Source organism: Salmo trutta, chromosome 8, assembly GCF_901001165.1.
Source record: "Salmo trutta chromosome 8, fSalTru1.1, whole genome shotgun sequence".
Taxonomy (NCBI): domain Eukaryota; kingdom Metazoa; phylum Chordata; class Actinopteri; order Salmoniformes; family Salmonidae; genus Salmo; species Salmo trutta.
This window is the reverse complement of record NC_042964.1, coordinates 31,948,759-31,965,801: the sequence shown is the minus strand read 5'-3', so window position 1 is coordinate 31,965,801 and position 17,043 is coordinate 31,948,759. Positions and strand designations below refer to the sequence as shown.

At 46.8% G+C, this 17,043-nt stretch overlaps 1 protein-coding gene across 1 annotated transcript in view; it reads right to left on the bottom strand.

Moving 5' to 3' along the window:
• Window positions 1-753: 753 nt before the first annotated feature.
• LOC115198695 (laminin subunit beta-1) overlaps window positions 754-17,043 on the bottom strand; it is a 30,207-nt gene continuing 13,917 nt past the window's right edge. The window contains exons 15-33 of the mRNA XM_029760853.1: window positions 16,399-16,535; window positions 16,100-16,220; window positions 15,577-15,763; window positions 15,129-15,272; window positions 14,687-14,918; window positions 14,326-14,489; window positions 13,642-13,866; window positions 13,318-13,535; window positions 10,170-10,266; window positions 7,051-7,420; window positions 6,655-6,839; window positions 6,215-6,456; window positions 5,892-6,098; window positions 5,501-5,645; window positions 5,072-5,279; window positions 4,536-4,677; window positions 3,782-3,958; window positions 3,463-3,622; window positions 754-3,277 (exon numbers count right to left, since the gene is read on the bottom strand). Of these exons, the coding sequence (XP_029616713.1) occupies window positions 3,141-3,277; window positions 3,463-3,622; window positions 3,782-3,958; window positions 4,536-4,677; window positions 5,072-5,279; window positions 5,501-5,645; window positions 5,892-6,098; window positions 6,215-6,456; window positions 6,655-6,839; window positions 7,051-7,420; window positions 10,170-10,266; window positions 13,318-13,535; window positions 13,642-13,866; window positions 14,326-14,489; window positions 14,687-14,918; window positions 15,129-15,272; window positions 15,577-15,763; window positions 16,100-16,220; window positions 16,399-16,535 (3,498 nt within the window). The 3' untranslated portion in view covers window positions 754-3,140. The remainder of the gene's footprint in view (window positions 3,278-3,462; window positions 3,623-3,781; window positions 3,959-4,535; window positions 4,678-5,071; window positions 5,280-5,500; window positions 5,646-5,891; window positions 6,099-6,214; window positions 6,457-6,654; window positions 6,840-7,050; window positions 7,421-10,169; window positions 10,267-13,317; window positions 13,536-13,641; window positions 13,867-14,325; window positions 14,490-14,686; window positions 14,919-15,128; window positions 15,273-15,576; window positions 15,764-16,099; window positions 16,221-16,398; window positions 16,536-17,043) is intronic.

Genomic DNA, 17,043 nt, shown 5'->3' with positions numbered 1-17,043 from the left:
AGTGAACAGTTCCTTGCTCATCCTTCCAGGGAAAAACACCGTGCATTCACAGATGCTGACTCCCATTGATTCCCTTAGTAAAGATATCATTGTCCCTATAAGCAGACTAATTCATTTCAGGCATAATACAAATACCAATTGCTTGTTGGGTTGATAACAGAAGCATTAGAATGTAACTATTAAACATTCGAAGAGTTTCAATGTCAATTGCATTTGAGCTTCATAGCAAGTCGGTGGTTTGAAACGTTTCAAGATCACAGTATTCGTATGATGCAAGATGCACAGTGTGACTTACTCCCTTTATCAAAGTCATGCAGTATTTTTTTTTTTTTTACGGCTTGATCCGAGGGATGTCATTTCACTGTGAGTGAGCTTTCAGAAGTTCAGTGACAACAACAACAAACACTAAATTGATTCTGAATATTTCAAATGCAACAACTATTTGATTTTATACCCAGCCTGCAACGTTGGAACTTCTGCCAAAGTTCAGCTTTTGATTTCAAAGCGCTTTTGACACCCAGCCCACTTATCAATCAATAGTAGACCACTGCCAGAGGAGACTCTTTAATGAGCATATTAGTTTAAATTATTCACTGCAGACGGAAACCACATCTGCTCTTTTATTTGGATATGATATTTAGGACTCTCTCTATATCCAGTAGTTGATGAACATTTTAGCACCTTGTACATTCCAGTATTGAGTCAAATCGTGTATGATGGCTAGCTCTGACGCAGAAAATAAGGTGTGCTGCACAGTGTCCAATGATTTTAATCAACAATGCCATTCCACGTTTAATTCAGCAGACACCTACCTATGTCATGAGAAATTACAGCGGATCCTCATAGGAAAGTGTCATCCATTCCATAGCCATTAATCATAAAGAAAGCTGACTCACTTCCAAGCCCTCTCCAACTTTCCTCTGCAACAACCTGCCTTGTCATGGAGCAGACTGGGTTGCTGTGAAGAACTTTGTGACAAATGTTTTTTTTCAAAAGTGCTAATTAAATTAAATGTTTACTTGATTGATTGATTCTCTCGCTCTCTCCCTTTCTCCCTCCAACTTGCTCACCCTACCTCTCTCTCTCTCTCCCTCTCTCTCTCTCTCTCGATCCCTCTCTCTCTCTCCTCTCTGCAGCCCTTCTATGGTCTGGCAGCTGCTCTAAAATGGTTCCTCACCATCTTCCTGCTGTAAGTGTATCAGAGAGATCAGAGCAGCGTCATCAGCAGTGCAATGACTCGGCACAAAGTAAGGTAAACACATCTCAGACCCCAGTGGGAATGGGCCAAGGAGAGAGAGAGAGGAGGAAGGAGTCATATTTAATTCATATCTCATATCAATTCAGGAAAACCACACTCTACCACACATGCAGACACATGCTGATATTGAGAAGTGTCCCGTGGCAAGCTCCATGGGAACCACATCATTCTCGTATCCGCCCGGCAGCTGTAGCCGTCTCAGAGCCCAATGGCTGCTAATCAAATGGTCCAAACAGGAAGGTGACGTAAGGGCCGGTTAAGGTCAATGGCTGTTTACTGTCGTACGATGGATGGGCTGACCAGCCTGCAAGGCACAGCTGTGTTTTTCTACAGGATAGCTCCATTTAGCTGTTCTGCAAATGGATGATGAGGTTAGGCATGGTATAAGGTTTTCGGAGTGTCATCCATGCAAGCTGATGAAAAAATATGTGTCTAGAACGAGGCATTGCACTGCAGTATGACGTTTGTGATGTATTGAAATTATATAATTGTACAAGCATTCACATCACACAGTCAAACCACTGTACCATAAATACTGTACACAGGGGAAGGGACCGGCTGGACCACTTTCTAAAGCAATTTATCTCACAGATATGCTGGAGTGGGGTTAATATGTGAGGGAAAACAGTGATGCCTGACTGATTTGCAGCGCTAAATGGAAAGAGCTCATTTCAGAGGGAGGGAAGGCTGCCATATTGATTGCTTCCTGCCAAATCTCATTTGATGAAGAGGTCCAGGCGGAACACTGCTGGTGCCATTTGTATCTCATTTGCTCAGAGCAAGTCTGAGTCACTGGGTGGAGATACAGTGTGATGGTCACAGAGGAGGGAACCCTCCGGAGAGGAAGGAGGGATCCATGGGAGGATGAGAGAGATGTTCATTATGCTCAACAAGATCAGCCTGAGGGAAGAACTGTTCAGAATCACTGATCTACAAATCACCTTGCATCAATATTGTGTGTGTGAGAGAGAGAGAGAGAGAGAGAGAGAGAGAGAGAGAGAGAGAGAGAGAGAGAGAGCAGGGCAGAGACACCGAGGGTGTAAGAGAAAAGGCAGGAGAAAGACAAGCAGAACTCTAACTGCCCAAATTGATTAGAAGGTAGGCTGTTTTAGAGTATATTTTCAATTGTAGGAAATGGATTGTCTAGTTAAGCCTACAATGACAGTGAATGAGTAAGGTTGTTTCAGTTGGCAGAGTGAACAGTATGTTATTACAGTTAAAAGTGATAGAAGTACATTTGCCTGTAATTGAATTGGACTCCATAACGGCTAAGCTAAGCTGAAATTATGTCTGTGCTGCTACTCCCTAGAGATGATGAAAATGCAGCAAAAAGAGGGTACAGTTTTTTCAGATTGCCACTAGGGGAAAGCAAACACCAAATACTGTACATTTCAAAAGTATCTAATTTTAGGTAGAGGTGAACTAGGCAATGTTGACTAGGCATTTTTTGCCAAAAAATTAAGATGCAGTTATTACTTTATATAAAAAAGTTAAATTACAGCAATAGGTTGATGGGTACAAATTGTATCATACAACTGAATAGGCTCTCGTATGCTTTGGTCCAGACACATTTTTATATCTTTACAGACACGATTATAAAACATATTTCCATAGAATCTAAAATCATGAAATCTATGTGCAGTCTTATGGTTAAAACATGTATTACTTGTGATAATAGCTTATATGGCTTAGAGACCTGTTTCATACAGAAACGTGTTTTTTTATGGAATACTTGGTTCTTAGTGGTAAAATACTGCTTTTGGTCTTTGGAGTCTCCTGAGTGATTGTCATATTATCTTTTTGGCACTAAAGAAGACATCGTCATAATCTCTGGTATGACATCCGGGTAGGCATTGCCAGGGATCCTGTTGGCATGGTTACCCTAAGAACAGGTGCTGTAGACCATTACTTTCTGGATGACGTCATTGAGCAGCTGGCGTGCCGTTTCCTCCAGCTCGGCCAGCTGAACTGTCTTGGCCTCCAGAGTACGCTGGTTGGCTGCATACGACCTCTCCAACTCTGGAAACACACAGTGATGTCATTAGAGAGTGTGTGTGTGTGTGTGTGTGTGTGTGTGTGTGTGCATATGCATGCATGCGTGAATTAACTCTTGTGCGCGCATGCTTGTGTCATTAGTGTGTTAGCGCGTTAGTTTGTGTGTGTGTGTGTGTGAGCGTGCATGTGGGTGTGTGTGTGTGTGTTACCTCTGAGTCTCTGTAGTTTTACACTGGTCTGGGTGAGCAGCTCTTTGGCCTCCTGCTGCAGTAGCTCCGCCCTCTTCCTGGCATCAGACACGCCCTCTGCCTTCGTCACCACCAAGCCCTCCACAACACTGTATTTACCCTTCACCTCCAAGTCAAACTCCTACACACACACACACACACACACACACACACACACACACACACACACACACACACACACACACACACACACACAAAGCAGAAAACACATAGAGAATGGGTACCAATATAATTGGCAGGTAAAATTCTGGGCTGTGTGTGTGTGTGTGTGTGTGCGCACCTGCAGGGCCTGCTCTGCGTCCTGGCTGGCGGCCTCAGACAGTCTCTCAGTGTGCTGTGTGCGGTGGCTTTCGCCCAGGCTGCTCTCTCTCAGCAGAGTCACGTCTCTCTCCAGCTGCAGCAGACGCAGTGTGGCGTTACTCAGACGCAGCTCCGACTCCGCCGTCGCCGACTCCACCTGTAAACACACAAACACACATTAAAATGTATTCAAGCACAGACGCAAACACACACACACACACATGTATTGGTCTTCTATCCTCGTGGAGACCTAAAATTCAAAATCCTATTTTCCCTAAACCTATTTTCCCTAACCATAAGCCTAACCCTAATCTTACCCCTAACACTAACACTAACCTTAACCCGTAACCCTAACTCTTAAACTTAAAATAGCCTTTGTTCTCGTGGGGACATGGGAATTTTCCTTGTTTTACTATCCTTGTGGGGACTTTGGGAAATTTTTGGTCCCAACAAGGATAGAAGAACCAGCCCCCCCCCCCCACACACACACACACACACACATACTCATGTAAGCATGCACACACAGATGCAAGCACACACATCACACAATACACACTTTTCGAGACCTTGTATGGAATGTGTATTTCTACAAAACTCCCACATATCTCTCTCTACAATGCATAGCCTGAAAACCCTAAAAACATGGGGCTAATATAATAAAGCTTATGACACAATCAAGAGGAGTGTCCCTGTGTGCTTAGACACAACTGAAGCCCTGGTCAGAGGTTACTTACAGATGTGGTGAGGTCAAGTGTTCCCCTGGTGTTGTTGTGGGCCTGTTCGACGGCATCGATGGCAGCATTCTGAGCATGCTCAGTCATTTCCAGAGCTTCCTTCGCCAGGGCAGCTGTCTCCTTCATCTCAGACACCTCCTGACTGAGAGGAGATTGTATGTGAATTTGTCAATGTGGTTCTGTGTGCATTTATTAGGGAAAGGGGAAAGTCAGTTGTACAACTGAATGCATTCAACTGAAATGTGTCTTCCACATTTAACCCAACCTCTCTGAATCAGAGCGGCGCGGAGGGCTGCCTTTATCAACATCCACGTCTTCAGCGCCCAGGGAACAGCGGGTTAACTGCCTTGCTCAGGGGCAGAACGACAGATTGTTACCTTGTCAGCTTGGGGAGTGTGTGTGCGTGTGTGTGTGTGTGTGTGTGTGTGTGTGTGTGTGTGTGTGTGTGTGTGTTAGCCTGTGTGTGGGTCTGTGTGTGTGTGTGTGTGTGTGTGTGTGTGTGTGTGTGCATGCATTCATGCATGCGTGCATCTTACCTGGCGGTGCGGGCCTGCTCCAGCAGCCTCTCTGCAGTGTGTATGTCGTTGGCACTCTGACTGAGGATGTCCTCCACGCTGGTGAGGCTTCCCACCCTGTCTCTGATCTCCTTGGTCAGGGCCTCCAGCTGCTCGGGCGATGTGGGCATCTCCAGGGCCAACACCTCATTTGACACCGCTTCAATAACCTCCACTTTGGCACGGTCGTCTGTCACCGTGGAAACAGAGCTAATTAGACTCAAAGAGCTATACACAGGTGATCTACCACAATCAATTACAATCAGTTCTAATCACAAGCATAACCAATCATGCACATGAGGAAAGAAGAGCTGGAGTCCTGATTGTTGATGAATCAGTGATCATTTAGTTAGTCTGTACAGTACACTGAAAGATTGAGGCCTGCTCTTTGAAAAATGTGTGTATACTCACTAGTGAGTAGGCCTCGTATCTCCTTGATGAGGCTGCGGAGCTGCTCGTTGCTCTGTACCACTCTGTCTCGGCTCTGGTTGGACTTCAGCAGCACCTCTTGAGCATTCAGCTTGGTCTCGTCCGCACGCACCTTCACCTCCCACACCTAGAGGGCGCCACATGACATGTTAACTCAAACACTGTAAAGTAAACACTCCTCAACAGACCAATGCCTGTGCTGGAGCAAGCAGATAGTCTATGCTCTTTAGTTACTATGATAATAATGTAAGATGACCTGACTATATTCATGTAGGGCTGAATCATAACCAAACATCAGCTGTATTACACAAAGTTATATGCGTGAATCTCAAGTTAGGATTCGGCCCGGAGTGTAAAAAACTACAGTTCCCACCATCCTAGAGAGCTTGTCCACTTCCTGCACGGTGGAGAGGATTTCCTGGTCGAAGTCCTTGGCTGTTTTCAGAGTGCTTTGTGTCTGTGTGACCAAACCGTCACACCCCTCCCCACCACAGCGAAGGGTGCCGTCCTCCGACACACACCCCACCCCTCCACAGGGGGACGCAGCACACCCCTCCTCCCCCCCAGCCGCTCCACATGTCTGCACAGAGAGAAAACACACCAATCGGGTAAGAGCACTGTAAAACCAGGGACCAATCAAAAAGCAGTATGGTGAAGAAGTGCGATGATAATTGGCTACTGATAGGTCAGACTTACCTGCTTGCTGAGCTCTGATAGGTCAAGAGTGTTGAGCTCTGTGGCGAGCCTCTCCAGTCTCTCTGTGTGTTTCTGTTGTCTCAGGTCAAACTCCGCCTGGTTCTGGCTCAGTCTGGCCTCCGCTTCACGCCGTAGTGTAGCCGACTGTTCCAAAGTGTTGTCGGGGTAACTGGTGGTCTGATTGGCACGGATCTCCGCCTTCTTAGACTCCAAGTGGGCCTTGGTGATGGTGTCCATCGCTCCTGCCATACACAAATAAAACACACACACACACACACACACACACACACACACACACACACACACACACACACACACACACACACACACACACACACACACACACACACACACACACACACACACACACACGGGTGTGTCAGAACTAGTAATGATATCATGCATACTGTACCCCCTCTCTTTTCTCCCTCCTCTCTCACCCTCTATGTTAGAGTTCTTCACAGTCTTTATGTGGTCTCGAATGTCTGTGACTGTTCTCTCTAGCTCTTGGGCCTGCTTTCTCAGTGCGTCCAGACTGGCCTCGGTGTCGTTGGCATTGGCAACGAGACGGGACAGGGAATCCTCTGAGACGTTCAGCCTCTCGTTCAGGTCTGCCACCAGCTCACTGTTTTACACACACACACACACACACACACACACACACACACGCACACGCACACGCACACGCACACACACACACACACACACACACACACACACACACAGAGAATAGTATTTTCATTAGAGTTGACATGGACTGATCATAACATCAAGCATCCAAACAGTGTTTCAATGTGTAAATGTGCGTATGCAGGTGCGTGTTTGTGTGTACATACGTGGCCTGCTGCATCATCTGTTGTACATCTTCCATCTTCTGTATAGCAGGGTTGTTCTCTACTATCGCACTGATAGCATTAGCACTGATCTCCAGACTGCTAACGGTGTCTTTGTACGGCGCCGTCACCCCACTGGTCTGGAGCTCTGTCACATGATCCTTCAAACGCTGAGTCTGATTGGACAGTTCCCCTACCACGCCGTCCCACGCGGCAAAGCACTGGTGGCATCGTTCGCAGGCGGGGAACGTCCCATGGTACCCTCTGGCACAATGGTTACACCTGGGCCCAGACACACCCTCCACGCACACACACTGGCCGGACGAACGGTGGCACTGCTCGCTGGCGATGCCACGCAGGTCACAGTCACACGCTGGAGGGAGAGGGAGAGAAAGCGGAAGAAGAGAAGAGAGAAAAGGGTTAAGCACATACACATACCTATAGTTGACTTGAGGTGAAAACAGTGGTGATGATGGAAAGGAAATGAGGGTACAAGGAAATGAACTCATAGTAATATGAGAACAGGTCTGTGCCCTTTAAAAGCCCCCCCCTAGGGAAACAGAGGTATTGAAAAACTATATTATTAACGTCTCAACAGTCCTGCGCTGCGAGTAAATAATCCCACAGGTAGCCTTGACCTCTAAACTCTATCCCCTTTTGACCCCCGCCCTCCAGTCTGAAGCACAGCAGAGACAAGCCCTCTAACCTCTAGAGTGGAGGAGAGGAGAAGGAGAGGAATAGAGTGATGGAGTAAGTCACAGTGAAAGAATGTGGGGAATGGAGAACAGGAAAAGGGTGTATATAAGCGGTTAGCACCCATTACTGTTGCCTAAGCTTTTGAAGAGGGTGACTGATGCACCAAAAATAAAAATGATTCAACATACAATTATAAAGCAACCAGCTGCAATAGGATGGTGACTTTGCTCAACATTTGGTGTATAAAACATTAAGAACACCTGCTCTTTCCATGATATAGACTGACTATGATCCCTTATTGATGTCACTTGTCAAATCCACTTCAATCAGTGTAGATGAAGGGTAGGAGACAGGATAAAGAAGGATTTAAACCTTGAGACAATTGAGACACGGATTGCGTATGTGTGCCATTCAGAGGGTTAATGGGCAAGACAAAATATTTAAGCTCCTTTGAACAGGCTATGGTAGTATGTGCCAGGCGTACCGGTTTGTACCAAGAACTGCAACGCTGCTGGGTTTTTCACACTCAACAGTTTCCCGTGTGTATCAAGAATGGTCCACTAACCAAAGGACATCCAGCCAACACCTTGTAGAGTCCCGAAGAATTGAGGCTGTTCTGAGTGCAAAAGTTTGGAGTTTTGTACACTCAGTGTAGCTGAACCAACATATATTCTTAAGTTGAATTGTATGTTCACTCAACTTTGAATTTTAGGTTGAGTGAACATACAATTCAAGTTGAGCATGTATTCTACATTATTTGCATATTTCCCAGTGTAAAATTAACTCTTTATGACAATACATTACATATGTATATCGTAAGGCCTTTCTTTGAGGGCCTAGGTACACCCTAACACAGTGGTCTGAAACTCCTGTTTTACAGCCTGCAAGTCACATTATCCTGGCTTGCAAAGTGATGTGTAATTCCTTTTGGAGTTAATCACCTGCAACGGCTGCCGAGGTAGTCGTTCTCAGTTAGTCCTCCACACACACACACACACACACACACACACACACACACACACACACACACACACACACACACACACACACACACACACACACACACACACACACACACACACACAGACACAGACACACACAGACACACACAGACACACACACACAGACACACACACACACACACACTCCCTTGTGGCTGAGCCCTGCTTATGCGGTAACCATGAGTGCTCAGGCTTAGGACTGCAACCCCTATTGTTACACTGTCAACACAACCACATACTACTGATACCTACTGTGACGGTAGTGAACCTAAACATGACATGAACGGCTGACAGTAACATGAGTGACCACACCACTATACACAAAGGCGGTCATGAACAGGTAACACGATAATCACAGCCACACCCACGTGGTTGGGTTGAGCCTGTACCAATGGCCGTGACGTCTTAATTCACACACACACACACAGACGCCGTCGTCAAGCCTGTCACTTTAACCCCTGACCTCTTAAATCAGACCATGGCATGACCCTCTTAACCCAGATGTGGTGTCAATCCTCAAAAGTGTCTCTCTTCATCTCTCTTTCTCTCTCTTTGTCTCTCTCTATTTCAAACACACACACTCATACACATACACACACATGCATGCAGTATACACACAGAGCGATGACAGGGCGAGGACAGCGCCAGGAGGCCAGACTAACTTTACAGGCAGTTTGGGAATGCTGCAGGAATTCCTCAACCACAGGAATAAGACCACGACAGGATTCCTCTGATTGCTGGGAACATCTGGCTCTGATTCTCACATGAGCCAAGGAGTTATTCCCAGAATTTCACTCTGAAAATCTCTACCCCCCCCCCCACTCTCTCCCTCGCTCTCTCCTCTCTCTCTCTTTCACTGTCTCTCTGAGGGTGTGCCAACTTCTATAAGACATACATTTCTCCTGATGCGGTGATTGATTGAAACTGGCCTGTTTGTCAGTCAGTTGTTCAGCAGACAATAAACCATGTAGAGATGTAGACAGGGAGGAGCCAACTAACACCACACTGGTGACACACATGCACACACTGACACAAGGACAGACATACGCACGAATGCACACACACACACACACACACACAAACACACACTCTGTGAGAAAACTGTAACGCAAAAAAATATATAAAACCCAGCTTCCAGCCCAGTCACTCGAGGGAACCACCGGTCATGAGAACGAGACCGTGAGAGGCTGTTTACTCAAACTCTAAGAGACCGATTCAAAACACACAGAACCACTCTCCAAGAGTGTTTCTCCAGACCCCAGTAAATTCAGAGAGAGACCCACTTGGAGAGGAAGCAATGGCGCTCTTAGATACCCTGTTGCACATGTTTCAGCTTCATGATGTTTAAGGCAGTCATGGGAAGGAATCCACACACATACTTTGTACTTTCTACTGCTACTCAAAATCCCAGCCAGAGTGACTTACCTTGACATTTGACCTCAGGGTCTCCCCAGAACTTATCTCGGCACTCGTTGCATTTTCTTCCCCCGAAACCTGACTTGCATGAGCACTGCCCTGACAGCTAAAAAACACACAACACAAGACAATACAATACAAGACAACACAACATGTCAGCATTATGAACATGTAATATACACTGAGTGTACAAAACATTAAGAACACCTTCCTAATTTTGAGTTGCCCCCCCCCCCACACTTTTGCCCTCAGAACAGCATCAAATTGTCGGGCATGGACTCTACAAGGTGTTGAAAGCGTTCCACAGGGATGCTGGCCCATGTTGACTCCAATGCTTCCCAGAGTTGTGTCAAGTTGGCTGGATGTCCTTTGGGTGGTGGACCAATCTTGATACACACGGGAAACTGTTGAGTGTGAAAAACCCAGCAGCATTGGAGTTCTTGGCACAAACCAGTGTGCCTGGCACCTACTACCATAACCTGTTCAAAGGCACTTAAATATTTAGTCTTGCCCATTCCCCCTCTGAATGGCACACATACACAATCCATGTCTTAATTGTCTCAAGGCTTAAACATCCTTCTTTAACCGGTCTCTTCCCTTTCATCTACACTGATGGAAGTGCCTTTATTAATAACTTGTCCTGTTCAAAATTGTACACTCTCCTCAAACAATAGCATGGTATTCTTTCACTGTAATAGCTACTTTAAATTGGACAGTGCAGTTAGATTAACAAGAGTTTAAGCTTTCTGCCAATATCAGATATGTCTATCCTTTGGCCGTCTCTCCTTCCAGTTCTCCGCTGCCAATGACTGGAACGAACTACAAAAGTCTCTGAAACTGGAAACACTTATCTCCCTCACTAGCTTTAAGCACCAGCTGTCAGAGCAGCTCATAGATCACTGCACCTGTACATAGCCCATCTATCATTTAGCCCAAACAACTACCTCTTCCCCTACTGTATTTATTTATTTTGCTCCTTTGCACCCCATTATTTCTATTTCTACTTTGCACTTTCTTCCACTACAAATCTACCATTCCAGTGTTTTACTTGCTATATTGTATTTACTTTGCCACCATGGCCTTTTTTGCCTTTACCTCCCTTATCTCACCTCATTTGCTCACATTGTATATAGACTTATTTTTCTACTGTATTATTGACTGTATGTTTGTTTTACTCCATGTGTACTCTGTGTTGTTGTATGTGTCGAAATGCTTTGCTTTATCTTGGCCAGGTTGCAATTGTAAATGAGAACTTGTTCTCAACTTGCCTACCTGGCTAAATAAAGGTGAAATAAAAAAAATTCAAAAAAATGTTCTGGGAAATAGTCTTGTTACTTACAACCTCATGCTAATCGCATTAGCCTACGTTAGCTCAACTGTCCCGTGGAAGGGACACCGATCCCGAAGAAGTTTTATTAACAAGTGACATCAATAAAGGATTATAGCTTTCACCTGCATTCACCTGGTCAGCCTATGTCATGGAAAGAGCATAATGTTTTGTGCACTCAGTGTACCATCTCCAGGTTAGAGAAGGGTCTTCTTGCTACACACTGTACAATGGACAGTGGCCTGTATTGTATACAGAGTTTCAGAGTAGGAGTGCTGAACTAGGATAAGATCCCAGGTCAAGATAAGTTTTACGTTAATACAGTGTATTGAAACTCATGGCATTACAGGCCACATCAGGCCTGCAAGTCACATTATGCTGTCTTGCAAAGTGTCGTGTAATTCCTATTGGAATCCAGCCAGAGTGGGGATATCCAACATTTGGAATATGTATTCACCCGCAACCTGCACTCAGAATAACTGCCAGGGTTGGGAAGACTAAGATATGAGACTACCTAAAGCAGGGATCCCCAACTGGCGGCCCACGTTTGGCCCACCAAGTTTTCTGATCCAATTTTTTTTTTTTAAGTTTTATTGTTGGACATAAAATATTGTAAAATCACCAGTAAATCAGCTCAAAGGGATTTTTATTTTAGAAATCTGTTCCAAAGTATTCACATTCATAATAAAATAGATATTTGTGATTGTATACAAATATAAGCAAGCTTTGAAATTCTTCTGTTTTAATCAAATATTATTGCTGTCAATTTGCAGTCTACAAATTATTTGTAATTATGTTCGGGCCCCCTGACCATCCGCTTAAGAAAAAATCATCCAGCGGCTAAACATAGTTGATGATCCCTGAGCTAAAGCATCTAAACTGGAGTAACCTTTTCAGTAACGGATCCAATAAATCCAAGTAACAGACTGGATTAGGTTAGAAAATGTATGTTATTTATATTTGTGTAGCATAATATTAATTAATCAATTCACATGCAAAAACATAGATATTGAAACAAACAATTCTAAAAATCAACCTGCAATAGAGCATGCTGGGAAATATGATAAAGATGGGCGTGGTTTTGGTTAAACTCTGGTTACTTACACCAATACTGGGGTTCTTTTACACCAATGAGTGTAAAAATGTTACATTGAAAATCAACACCAGGTAACACTGGCCAATTGTGTGTGTGCTGTGTGTAGATGGGTTGGGTGACAATATGGGGTGTGGGGGTTGTTTTGGAAGGATGGGGTATGTTATTTTATTGAACCTTCATTTAACTAGGCAAGTCAGTTAAGAACAAATTCTTATTTACAATGACTGCCTACCAAAAGGCAAAAGACCTCCTGGATGAGGGCTGGGATAAAAATATATATATAAATAAATAACATATAAATACAGGACAAAACACACATCACGACAAGAGAGACAACACAACACTACAAAATGAGAGACCTAAGAAAACATAGCAAGGCAGCACACATGACAACACAGCATGGTAGCAACACAACATGACAACAACATGGTAGCAGCACAAAACATGGTACGAACAGTATTGGGCACAGACAACAGCACAAAGGGCAAGAAGGTAGAGACAACAATACATCACGCAAAGCAGCCACAACTGTCAGTAAGAGTGTCCATGACTGAGTCTTTGAATGAAAAGATTGAGATAAAACTGTCCAGTTTGAGTGTTTGTTGCAGCTCGTTCCAGTCGCTGGCTGCAGCGAACTGAAAAGACGAGTGACCCAGGGATGTGTGTCCTTTGGGGACCTTTAACAGAATGTGACTGGCAGAACGGGTAAGGGTGAGGTCAGTTGTGGCTCTCACCTCGTTGCACGACGTCCCAAAGGAGTGGGTTGGGTCACAGTCACAGGTCTGGCAGCCCTTTCCGCTTCCAATGTTGAACGTATCAGGGGCACAGTGGTCGCAGTTCTGGCCAATCACGTTAGGCCGGCAGGGACACTGGCCAGTCTGCAGGTCACAGTGACACTCCCCCGGGGACGGACACGCCTCCGACGTTGTGCCCACTGAATAACACATACACTCTGTGGAGAGAGAAAGACAGTTACACACACACACACACACACACACACACACACACACACACACACACACACTACATATATACACACACTGTCTAACTGTACTCACTCCTGCAGCTCTGGGTGGCGGCGTTGCCGTAGTAACCCAGCTTGCAACGCTGGCAGCCATAGCCCTCGGTATGGTGCAGGCATGTGAGGCAGACGCCTGTGCGAGCGTCGCAGGACCCCGGGTCCAGCTGGTCGATGTTGTCGTTACACTGGCAGGGCAGACAGCGCCCGCTGGGCACCTGGGGGTTACCATAGTGACCTGGGGCACACTCGTCACACCTGGCTCCTATGGAAGAGAAGGACAGGTGAATTCCGAACTGTTTACACACACAGACACACACACAGACACACACACAGACACACACACAGACACACACACGCACACACCTACAGTTATAGATCTGTAAGGAAGCAGAACTGTCCATTAGCTGCAGTGATTAGTATTGCAGTCATGGCACAGGTTGTAAACACTCATAAAACAGTCATAGAACAATCGTAAACAGTTATAAACAGTTACAGGCAGTGGACTGGCCTCCTGTTCCAGTATCTGTGGGATCTCTCACACACTCACTGTCCCTGTAGTTACTACCTGCCCATTATGACCAGGAGCAGAGGGGATTCTGCTAGCTCTGTCATTTCAGGGAAAATGGGTACTAGGACTGGGAGAACAATGTATGACGTGTTGTGTGTGCTGTGGTGCGTGTGTGTGCATGTGCGCGTGTCCGTGTGTATGTGTGTGTCTAACCTCTGTATCCAGGGCTGCAGACACAAACCAGCTGGTCGTTGTTGGCGGTCTGGTAGCAGCTGTCTGCGTACTGGCGTCCGCTCCCCGGCCCGTCGGGACACATGCAGGGGCGGCAGTGACCCCCCAAACCCAACACGGGGTCGCCATGGTAACCATCCAGACACCTGTAGGCACGGGGTAAGACATGGTAAGAGGCAAGGTAAACACTCACATACACACACACACACACACACACGCTTGGTACTGATAAGAGGAAGCATGACAGTGAAATATGCAGCTGTGCCCTGCACTGTGGTTTGGTGTGTGGTATATTAGCTAGCTATAATTTTAATATGGTATATGGTATAATTTCACACAGTACCTTTCACACATGTGCCCGGTGGTGAAGGCGCGGCAGCCCTGGCACTCCCCAGTCTGAGGGTGGCAGTAGTCGCTGTTGCCATTGCACTGACAGGGCTGGCATTGAGGGAAGCCCCAGTAGCCTGGCAGGCAGTGGGCACACTGACGCCCTGACGCCCCTGGAACACACTCACACTGACCTGTGGCCTCGTGGCAGAAAGCGTTCACAGAGCCCGTAGGACTACACTCACAGCCTGGGGAGAGAGGAGGGAGAGGAGGGAGGGCGTAATAGGGAGAGGGGAAGGAGGGGTGGAGCAAAGAGGAAGATAAGAGGGGAAAAGAGAGTGGGAAAGGGATGAAAAATACCACACTTTTGAAGTTGGAATTTCAACCGCAGTCTCAAAATAACCCTCTCCCTGACATTTAACCTCTAACCCCTGACCCCGTGCTTGTCTGTCACTCACGTCTGCATCCTAAGGGGCTGAACAGGAAGGTGGCGGGGGCACAGCGGTCACAGTTCCTGCCTGCCACGTTGGGCCGACACTGGCACTGCCCGCCGCTGGGGTCGCACACTGCACTGAGAGAGCCCTGGGAGTCACACTGGCACGCTGTAGAGCAGAAGGGAGAAAGAGGGGAACGGGAGAGGGAGAGAGAGAGAGAGAGAGAGAGAGAGAGAGAGAGAGAGAGAGAGAGAGTGGAATGCAGAAATGTGAGTTGTTGTTGTTTCTGCTGTTTGAGTATTAGGAATGGTTCAGGAAGCAAATTATTGTTTATTAATGATAAACAGAGACAGACTCACAGAAAACATGCACTCATAGACACACACAAACATACAGACTACCCCCCCGTCCCATCCCGCCCCTCCACCGAACCCTACACACACAGCCCCCCCACCCCGGCCCCGTTCCCTACCCATAGCCCCCTGGTGTAGCAGGGCAGACACACTGAAGATGTAGTTGTTGCAGATGTCCGTCATGGGGCTCTTGATGACGCTCTGGCTGCTCTCCAGACAGCGGTACCTCTGGAACGTATCCCACGCCCCCTCGCCCTGAGAACCCTCAAACAACAGCAGCTCACGCACCCGTGGAATCAACACCAACTAGAGGGCGAGAGAGGGGAGGGAGGGAGGGAGGGAGGGAGAGAGAGAGGGGAGGAGGGAGGGAGGGAGGGAGAGAGGGAGGGAGGGAGAGGGGAGGGAGGGAGGGAGGGAGGAAGAGAGAGGGGAGGAGGGAGGGAGGGAGGGAGGGTAGGGGGAGAGTAAGGAAGAGACAGATAAAGACCGAGGGCTTGTCTCAGAGATAGTACAAGTCTGTTATTCCACACTCCACTGACTATAACATGACTACTGTAGGGATGATTTCCATAATGACTCGTGTGTCCGTGGAAACTACAGTTTATCAGACTGTATGGAGCGTGGTTTGTGACTGTTACGTACGGAGTCGATGAGCGTGTAGGGGCTTTGGACGTCACTGAGCGAGGAGTAGAGAGGCAGACTGAGACGTACAGTGTAGTTCCGCTCCTTCTCCAGACACACAGGCCTCGGGAGCAGCACGTGTCTGAAACACACACGCAGAGGAGAGAGTGCGGTTGAAACGGTATAGAGGCGGTGCGTCGGTGTGTGCGTATGCGTGTTTGTGCGCACGCGTGCGTGTGTGTAAAGATGGTGTATGAAGGTGGAGGCAAGGGTGTATTGTAGGGACTTAGGGAGGAGATGTGTGTCACTTGGGTACCTACCTGGATCCTGGAGGAAGAGACACCAACTGCTGATCTCCTCCTTGTAGCGTGTTGTCACATGGGCTGACTGGCTGTCCCACTCTCATGGAGTAAGGACGTATCACTCTGATCTCCACCTGCTCCCACTGCTCCGGCAACTACAGCAACACACACGCCACACGTCAGACACACAATATCACACGTCGCAGACGGTGGAGAAATCTGTGTGTGAGTATGTGTGTGCTTGATTGTTTTGTTGTGTGTGTGTGTGTGTGTGTGTGTGTGCGTGTGCGTGTGTGCGTGTGCGTATGTGTGTGTGTGTGTGTGTGTGTGTGTGTGTGTGTGTGTGTGTGTGTGTGTGTGTGTGTGTGTGTGTGTGTGTGTGTGTGTGTGTGTGTGTGTGTGTGTGTGTGTGTGTGTTCGTGTGTTCGTGTGTGTGTGTGTGTGTGTGTTCATATACGTGGACGTGTTTAACTATTCTTGTGGGGACCAGAATATTTGACCAACTGGGGACATGTTGTTAGTTTCCACGAGGTCAAATGCTATTTCTAGGGGGTTTAGGGTTAAGGTTAGATTTAGTGTTAGGGTTAGAATTAGGTGAAGGGTTAAGGTTAGGAGATAGGGTACATTTCAGGTTTAGGGTTAGGAGCTTGGGTTAGGGTTAAG